Below are 10,000 nucleotides of genomic sequence, written 5' to 3'. Positions count from 1 at the left end.
AGGAAGGTCTGGGTGGAGGAAGCAATCCAAAACTCTCTTCCCTCCCTTGGTGGCTGCTGTTGAGGGGCAAATCACCCAGGCTCTCCTTTTTTCCCCCTTTTCAGTGGTCAACAGGAGAAGACTGCGGTTGTCCTGGGCAGCCCCGCCATTACTGTAAATGTTTGACTGTATGAATGTGACTCGAAAGCTTCATGCGTGTTCAGCCAACATTCCCTCCATAAACAAACTACTACTGCAGCGTTCTGTACTGCAGCCTGTATCCTCTGCTCTGTCTCATACCGTACTTTACTCTCCTCTCCACAGCTGACCCTCCTGATGAACCTGACCAGGGCCAGTCCACGGAAACTGATGCTGAAGCTGCCGGACAGCGAATCGGTTCACCACATCATGACCTTCGACCCCAACGACAGCAACTTCCTTTATCTCATGACCTCTCACCATGTAAGCATCATTGGAACTCTGTGTCCCCGAGTGACTCATGCAGGCACGGGAGAGACTCATCACACAGTGTCTTCAGACCAGACATGTCTATGCAGCAGATCCCACTTCACATCTGATGAAGCCTCCTCACCTCAATTCAGACAAACAATCACATCATGTGACCTGCTCTGACAAAACAACACATTTCAACAGATTTGAGTCAGATGATAAATCATTGGCTTTCATTCTGCGTAAAGATTATTGTGAAATTTGAATGCTAAATATAGTTTTGAAGCTCATAAAGGTAGGGTGACAAGCAGAACTAGCTTACTTTGTCCAACTTTGAAGCCGTTTTTCCTCAAAATCATAGTTTGGAAAACAGTCAAGACATAAAGGGGTGTATCTCACTCAATCTTTGGAGTACAACTATCATTTTGATATCAGCAGAAAGCTGGCATTCTCCTCTTTCCAACAGTGTATACAACTCAAAATGTGTTTCGGGCTCAATGTGACTGATTTTGTCAGAGCAGGTCACATATCTGTGGTGAAGATCACACTGTGCAGCACGCGCGATATGTTTTCATACCGAGGCGCCAAACCAATCATGTGTCTTTATACTGTTCATATGAGAGGTTGTGGTAATAATGTGTCTTTATACTGTTCATATGAGAGGATGTGGTAATAATGTGTCTTTATACTGTTCATATGAGAGGTTGTGGTAGTAGCTACTACATTGTAGTACGTGAGCAAACGCAGCTGATTGTTGGCTGGCTGGTGTAGGGAAAATCACTGCGTTTCCTGCCACAGAAGCTTAGGCCTGTCAGTTTCACACGTACGCTGATAAGATAACGTTCTTGTGAGACGCGGACGTGGAGAACTGTGGCACGAGGAAAATGACAAGAGCAATGTAAAGCAGAATGAAAAGCTGTGTGATCATAACATGTTGGATAAGTACATCTTCTTCTGTGAACGGCCTGCATGGGCGTTGAAAAAGAACTGTTTTCATGCAGTCGCTTCTAAGGAGTGTTTAATAAGGTTGTGTGTGTGTGTGTGTGTGTGTGTGTGTCTGTGTGTGTGTGTGTGTGTGTGTGTGTCTGTGTCTGTGTGTCTGTGTGTGTGTGTCTGTGTGTGTGTGTGTCTGTGTGTGTGTGTGTGTGTGTGTGTGTGTGTGTGTGTGTGTGTGTGTGTGTGCACGCTGTGTAGCTGCTGAGGGTGAAGGTGTCAGCGTGTGATCAGTACGGGAGCTGCAGTGACTGTCTGGGAGCAGGTGACGCCCACTGTGGCTGGTGCACACTGGAGAATAGGTAAGAGTAACCAAATATCTCTCTCTCTCTCTCTGTCTCTCTCTCTCTCCTCACATATCTATCTATTGATCTATCTATCTATCTATCTATTTTTACAGCACGGCTTTGAACGTGTCCATCTCATCTATCATCATCATATAAATTTTAACACACTCAAAGCTTCACCGCACTCTTAGACAGGTGTATGTGTATTTGGTTTGGGCTCTGATGTGACCATACAGCTTAGCATGAGGGCAGGCTCCACCTGGACCTAGTTCTGCCCAGAGCATACAGCTTTAGCATGAGGGCAGGCTCCACCTGGACCTAGCTCTGCCCAGAGCATACAGCTTTAGCATGAGGGCAGGCTCCACCTGGACCTAGCTCTGCCCAGAGCATACAGCTTAGCATGAGGGCAGGCTCCACCTGGACCTAGCTCTGCCCAGAGCATACAGCTTAGCATGAGGGCAGGCTCCACCTGGACCTAGTTCTGCCCAGAGCATACAGCTTAGCATGAGGGCAGGCTCCACCTGGACCTAGTTCTGCCCAGAGCATACAGCTTAGCATGAGGGCAGGCTCCACCTGGACCTAGCTCTGCCCAGAGCATACATCAGATCTGATGTGACCATACAGCTTAGCATGAGGGCAGGCTCCACCTGGACCTAGTTCTGCCCAGAGCATACAGCTTAGCATGAGGGCAGGCTCCACCTGGACCTAGTTCTGCCCAGAGCATACAGCTTAGCATGAGGGCAGGCTCCACCTGGACCTAGCTCTGCCCAGAGCATACATCAGATCTGATGTGACCATACAGCTTAGCATGAGGGCAGGCTCCACCTGGACGTAGCTCTGATGTGACCATACAGCTTAGCATGAGGGCAGGCTCCACCTGGACCTAGCTCTGCCCAGAGCATACAGCTTTAGCATGAGGGCAGGCTCCACCTGGACCTAGCTCTGCCCAGAGCATACAGCTTTAGCATGAGGGCAGGCTCCACCTGGACCTAGCTCTGCCCAGAGCATACAGCTTAGCATGAGGGCAGGCTCCACCTGGACCTAGCTCTGCCCAGAGCATACAGCTTAGCATGAGGGCAGGCTCCACCTGGACCTAGTTCTGCCCAGAGCATACAGCTTAGCATGAGGGCAGGCTCCACCTGGACCTAGTTCTGCCCAGAGCATACAGCTTAGCATGAGGGCAGGCTCCACCTGGACCTAGCTCTGCCCAGAGCATACATCAGATCTGATGTGACCATACAGCTTAGCATGAGGGCAGGCTCCACCTGGACGTAGCTCTGATGTGACCATACAGCTTAGCATGAGGGCAGGCTCCACCTGGACGTAGCTCTGCCCAGAGCATACATCAGATCGGCAATTAGGCCACGCCCCCTTTTAGGGCGAAAACACAAGCCTCTCCCCGTTGACTTCAATGTAAAATAGCACTACCCCCAAAAAAGTATAGAGAAATAACAGAATTAATCTTGTTTATTAATGACCCCAAAACACCATGACATGACAATATATTACAACTCGTCTGGCCATAGAATGGACAAAATACACCGGAAATATGACTTTGACCCATCTAAAATCATGTGACTCATGTCACATATTTACATTACAGCCCCGAGCCAAGTAGCCTACAACGACGCTGGGCTCCACTACAACAGCATTTCATGTCGGAAGAATGGCATATAACAGCACAGTATAACGTTCAAATTAAATCCATACACAGAACTTTTAAACTGCTTATGAAATCCTGTTGCCTCTACAGTATATGACCTACATGGGCAATGAGACCATTGGCCAGGAGAATGGATATCAATTTGTTGTTATTTAGCGTACATGCAGCATGCGCTGCGCGGGGGGGCGGGGGTTACGCTACGGGGAGAAGGGAAGCCACCACCAGGGTGGCCACTCACCAGGCAAGGCCCGCGGCTTCGCTACACCCCCGCCTCCGGGCCTAGCGGAACTCACGGAACCGAGCAGCGGACTTTTTCTCTCTCAAAACAATTGAAACCCGTCATGTTAAGGCTGAGCAAGGAGATCGATTCTCTTTCACCAAAGCCGAAGGCAGCAACACAAAAGACTGATGGAAAAACAGAAGGGAATTAGCAACAGCTGGCACCGTGGTGGTGATGGTCTATCTACTGTATCTATCTATCTATCTATCTCACTGTCTAAGTCTCTGTCTGTCTGTCTGTCTTAGCTTTATTTTGATCTTTATTGTTTATTTGAAAGGGTCAATGCACAATAAATATATTGCCTCAGTAATAGCTAAAAGCTTGTTTGCATCTGTAGTCCCTGGACGGGAGTAGACGGTGGCACAAAATTTGGAGCATAAAATCAGAAACTAAAACGCATAATTATAAAACAATATCCACAATAATAGAATTACATCAATATATCAGTAACACTATAGAAATACACACATCAATATATCAATATAATTACACGCATCAGTATAGCAATACATTTGTAAAAAAAAATCAAATCAAAATCGCAATATTTCACTACATTTAACAAATATTAAAAAGAGAAGAAAATGTATCTGGTAGGCGACGGTGTAGACTGTAGACTTTAAATGTCTACAGGACTGTCCTTCCCTCAGACAATTTTTTATTGAGGATTTAAAACTGTCTCTCCCTCCATCTCTCCAGCTATCTATCTATAGCTATCTATCCATCCTGCTGTCATCTAAGTATTTGTCTCCATCTGTCTCTTGCTCTTGCTGCTGCTCCCAAAACACATCATTCAATCAGGCCACCATATGCTTTGGTGTCACACAAACACCTGATGACTGACGTAATGTCACACACGTTACACCTGATGACTGACGTAATGTCACACACGTTACACCTGATGACTGACGTAATGTCACACACGTTACACCTGATGACTGACGTAATGTCACACACGTTACACCTGATGACTGACGTAATGTCACACACGTTACACCTGATGACTGACGTAATGTCACACACGTTACACCTGATGACTGACGTAATGTCACACACGTTACACCTGATGACTGACGTAATGTCACACACGTTACACCTGATGACTGACGTAATGTCACACACGTTACACCTGATGACTGACGTAATGTCACACACGTTACATCTGATGACTGATGTAATGTCACACACGTTACACCTGATGACTGATGTAATGTCACACACGTTACACCTGATGACTGACGTAATGTCACACACGTTACACCTGATGACTGACGTAATGTCACACACGTTACACCTGATGACTGATGTAATGTCACACACGTTACACCTGATGACTGACGTAATGTCACACACGTTACACCTGATGACTGACGTAATCCCACACACGTTACACCTGATGACTGACGTAATGCTTTGTTTCTCTCATGCTGTTATTTTCTAAATAAGAGCCAAAGTAACACTGTCCCAAACTCATAATTCAACTGCAGTCACAGTTCATGTGAGTGAAGCTGCTCATTGACTTACAGTAAGTTATGTTCATTATGAGGCAATAAAACAACACATCGTCATGACAGGAAACACATTTGCTTGTCATTTTGAATATTTGAATCAATAAAGCGTTGAAGCTCACATCCTGGTTTTCATAATCTAAAGCTTCACTCTCAATTTCAAAATGTCATCAATCTTGCTGAATCAATCTTGGCAGTGAGTGACTACGTCGTCGGGTAGAGTTCAGAGCAGAATGCTTTTTATTAGCCTTTGGACGGGGGAGTCACATGGTTGTTTGGTCCCTGGGTGCCTGCCTGGACAGTTTGGACGGGGGAGTCACATGGTTGTTTGGGCCCTATAGGTGCCTGCCTGGACAGTTTGGACGGGGGAGTCACATGGTTGTTTGGGCCCTATAGGTGCCTGCCTAGACAGTTTGAACAGGGGAGTCACATGGTTGTTTGGTCCCTAGGTGCCTGCCTGGACAGTTTGAACAGGGGAGTCACATGGTTGTTTGGTCCCTATAGGTGCCTGCCTGGACAGTTTGGACGGGGGAGTCACATGGTTGTTTGGGCCCTATAGGTGCCTGCCTGGACAGTTTGGACAGGGGAGTCACATGGTTGTTTGGGCCCTATAGGTGCCTGCCTGGACAGTTTGGACGGGGGAGTCACATGGTTGTTTGGTCCCTATAGGTGCCTGCCTGGACAGTTTGGACAGGGGAGTCACATGGTTGTTTGGTCCCTATAGGTGCCTGCCTGGACAGTTTAGACAGGGGAGTCACATGGTTGTTTGGTCACTAGGTGCCTGCCTGGACAGTTTGGACAGGGGAGTCACATGGTTGTTTGGTCCCTATAGGTGCCTGCCTGGACAGTTTAGACAGGGGAGTCACATGGTTGTTTGGTCACTAGGTGCCTGCCTGGACAGTTTGGACAGGGGAGTCACATGGTTGTTTGGTCCCTATAGGTGCCTGCCTAGACAGTTTGGACGGGGGAGTCACATGGTTGTTTGGTCCCTATAGGTGCCTGCCTGGACAGTTTGAACAGGGGAGTCACATGGTTGTTTGGTCCCTAGGTGCCTGCCTGGACAGTTTAGACAGGTGAGTCACATGGTTGTTTGGTCCCTATAGGTGCCTGCCTAGACAGTTTGGACGGGGGAGTCACATGGTTGTTTGGTCACTAGGTGCCTGCCTGGACAGTTTGGACAGGGGAGTCACATTGTTGTTTGGTCACTAGGTTCCTGCCTGGACAGTTTGGACGGGGGAGTCACATGGTTGTTTGGTCCCTATAGGTGCCTGCCTGGACAGTTTGGACGGGGGAGTCAGATGGTTGTTTGGTCCCTATAGGTGCCTGCCTGGACAGTTTGGACAGGGGAGTCACATGGTTGTTTGGTCCCTATAGGTGCCTGCCTGGACAGTTTGGACAGGGGAGTCACATGGTTGTTTGGGCCCTATAGGTGCCTGCCTGGACAGTTTGGACGGGGGAGTCACATGGTTGTTTGGTCCCTATAGGTGCCTGCCTGGACAGTTTGGACGGGGGAGTCACATGGTTGTTTGGTCCCTATAGGTGCCTGCCTGGACAGTTTAGACAGGGGAGTCACATGGTTGTTTGGTCCCTATAGGTGCCTGCCTGGACAGTTTGGACGGGGGAGTCACATGGTTGTTTGGGCCCTATAGGTGCCTGCCTGGACAGTTTGGACAGGGGAGTCACATGGTTGTTTGGGCCCTATAGGTGCCTGCCTGGACAGTTTGGACGGGGGAGTCACATGGTTGTTTGGGCCCTATAGGTGCCTGCCTGGACAGTTTGGACGGGGGAGTCAGATGGTTGTTTGGTCCCTATAGGTGCCTGCCTGGACAGTTTGGACGGGGGAGTCACATGGTTGTTTGGTCCCTATAGGTGCCTGCCTGGACAGTTTAGACAGGGGAGTCACATGGTTGTTTGGTCCCTATAGGTGCCTGCCTAGACAGTTTGAACAGGGGAGTCACATGGTTGTTTGGTCCCTGGGTGCCTGCCTGGACAGTTTGAACAGGGGAGTCACATGGTTGTTTGGTCCCTAGGTGCCTGCCTGGACAGTTTGAACAGGGGAGTCACATGGTTGTTTGGTCCCTAGGTGCCTGCCTGGACAGTTTGAACAGGGGAGTCACATGGTTGTTTGGGCCCTATAGGTGCCTGCCTAGACAGTTTGAACAGGGGAGTCACATGGTTGTTTGGTCCCTAGGTGCCTGCCTGGACAGTTTGAACAGGGGAGTCACATGGTTGTTTGGTCCCTAGGTGCCTGCCTGGACAGTTTGAACAGGGGAGTCACATGGTTGTTTGGTCCCTAGGTGCCTGCCTGGACAGTTTGAACAGGGGAGTCACATGGTTGTTTGGGCCCTATAGGTGCCTGCCTAGACAGTTTGAACAGGGGAGTCACATGGTTGTTTGGTCCCTAGGTGCCTGCCTGGACAGTTTGAACAGGGGAGTCACATGGTTGTTTGGTCCCTATAGGTGCCTGCCTGGACAGTTTGGACGGGGGAGTCACATGGTTGTTTGGGCCCTATAGGTGCCTGCCTGGACAGTTTGGACAGGGGAGTCACATGGTTGTTTGGGCCCTATAGGTGCCTGCCTGGACAGTTTGGACGGGGGAGTCACATGGTTGTTTGGGCCCTATAGGTGCCTGCCTGGACAGTTTGGACAGGGGAGTCACATGGTTGTTTGGGCCCTATAGGTGCCTGCCTAGACAGTTTGGACGGGGGAGTCACATGGTTGTTTGGTCACTAGGTGCCTGCCTGGACAGTTTGGACGGGGGAGTCACATGGTTGTTTGGGCCCTATAAGTGCCTGCCTAGACAGTTTGGACGGGGGAGTCACATGGTTGTTTGGTCACTAGGTGCCTGCCTGGACAGTTTGGACAGGGGAGTCACATGGTTGTTTGGGCCCTATAAGTGCCTGCCTAGACAGTTTGGACGGGGGAGTCACATGGTTGTTTGGTCACTAGGTGCCTGCCTGGACAGTTTGGACGGGGGAGTCACATGGTTGTTTGGGCCCTATAGGTGCCTGCCTGGACAGTTTGGACGGGGGAGTCACATGGTTGTTTGGGCCCTATAGGTGCCTGCCTAGACAGTTTGAACAGGGGAGTCACATGGTTGTTTGGTCCCTATAGGTGCCTGCCTGGACAGTTTGGACAGGGGAGTCACATGGTTGTTTGGTCACTAGGTGCCTGCCTGGACAGTTTGGACAGGGGAGTCACATGGTTGTTTGGGCCCTATAAGTGCCTGCCTAGACAGTTTGGACGGGGGAGTCACATGGTTGTTTGGTCACTAGGTGCCTGCCTGGACAGTTTGGACGGGGGAGTCACATGGTTGTTTGGGCCCTATAGGTGCCTGCCTGGACAGTTTGGACGGGGGAGTCACATGGTTGTTTGGGCCCTATAGGTGCCTGCCTAGACAGTTTGAACAGGGGAGTCACATGGTTGTTTGGTCCCTATAGGTGCCTGCCTGGACAGTTTGGACGGGGGAGTCACATGGTTGTTTGGTCCCTATAGGTGCCTGCCTAGACAGTTTGAACAGGGGAGTCACATGGTTGTTTGGTCCCTAGGTGCCTGCCTGGACAGTTTGGACGGGGGAGTCACATGGTTGTTGCGTTGAAGCACTTTTTACAGACTGGCTTCGTTTGATGTGTCCAGGGGGCTTGCCTTCGCTGTCAGCAAAATACTTCCACATTTCGCTTCATGCATTTGCTTTCTCAACAAGCATTGGGCGGCTTGCCAGACTCTCAGAGCTGTCTGTGTCCCTGTCGGGCTGCTGACTGAAGGAGGACTGAAGGACTGGCCAGAGAGCGAGCAGGCAGCAGAGAGGGGAGAGGGGGAAATCGGCACGCCCACACATGAAGCTGACATACCGCTCTTATTATCACAAGATCATTTCGCCAGTTTGCTTTAATGTGCGCGAATGATTAGATTATGTCCGCTGGAACATTAAGCAACGTGTGTACACCTCGCCCATGAGAAGGACCGGCAAATGACTTGACACGTTTCACACTTGTGTCGCTTATCGCGGCATACCGCTCTTCTGACTGGCTCGAAACTGGTGAAATGTCCGCGATGACGGGGTCGCGCTTATACCGGAAAACAACTTTCACACATGAAGGCATTAGACCGCGTTCCGGTCATTTAGCGGTAAAAAGCGCATGTGGGAAAACGGCTTAAATGAACGTCGTGCTGTATTGAGACCATAATACTAAATGAACGTCGTGCTGTATTGAGACCATAATACTAAATGAACGTCGTGCTGTATTGAGACCATAATACTAAATGAACATCGTGCTGTATTGAGACCATAATACTAAATGAACATCGTGCTGTATTGAGACCATAATACTAAATGAACGTCGTGCTGTATTGAGACCATAATACTAAATGAACGTCGTGCTGTATTGAGACCATAATACTAAATGAACATCGTGCTGTATTGAGACCATCAACTCAGGAGGAAAGTGTTACTGAGGTTATCATTCAAGTGAGAAGTCGGCTCATTTTCCCATTCGAGGAACTGCAGTTTTTGGCACTTCCGCATTGGCATCATTTTCCACAGACAGACCTCCCCCCTCGGTTTGTATCCTGTGTGTGTGTGTGTGCGCGTGTGCGTGTGTGTGTGTGTGTGTGTGTGTGTGTGTGTGTGTGTGTGTGTGTGTGTGTGTGTGTGTGTGACGTGTGTGTGTTGGTTGGTTGTTTGGTGATTAAAGCAGATCAAAAGAGATAGAGATTTCATGATGAGTTGTGCTGTAGCTCTTGAGGCATCGCCCGAGGCTATTGAGGGCTGTGAGCACGTGTGTGTGTGTGTGTGTGTGTGTGTGTGTGTGTGTGTGTGTGTCTGTGTGTGTGTGTGTCTGTG

The 10,000-nt window shown here is 49.4% G+C and overlaps 1 protein-coding gene across 1 annotated transcript in view; it reads left to right on the top strand.

Annotated features, from left to right (window-relative positions):
• plxnd1 (plexin D1) overlaps positions 1 to 10,000 on the top strand; it is a gene marked incomplete at its 5' end in the record, with an annotated part of 145,716 nt that overhangs the window by 8,929 nt on the left and 126,787 nt on the right. The window contains 2 exon segments of the mRNA XM_083639237.1: positions 304 to 441; positions 1,624 to 1,724. Coding sequence (XP_083495363.1) covers positions 304 to 441; positions 1,624 to 1,724 — 239 coding nt within the window.

Source organism: Poromitra crassiceps (genome assembly GCF_964638095.1).
Source record: "Poromitra crassiceps genome assembly, chromosome: 6".
Lineage (NCBI taxonomy): Eukaryota > Metazoa > Chordata > Actinopteri > Beryciformes > Melamphaidae > Poromitra > Poromitra crassiceps.
This window is presented reverse-complemented; position numbering and strand designations above follow the sequence as displayed.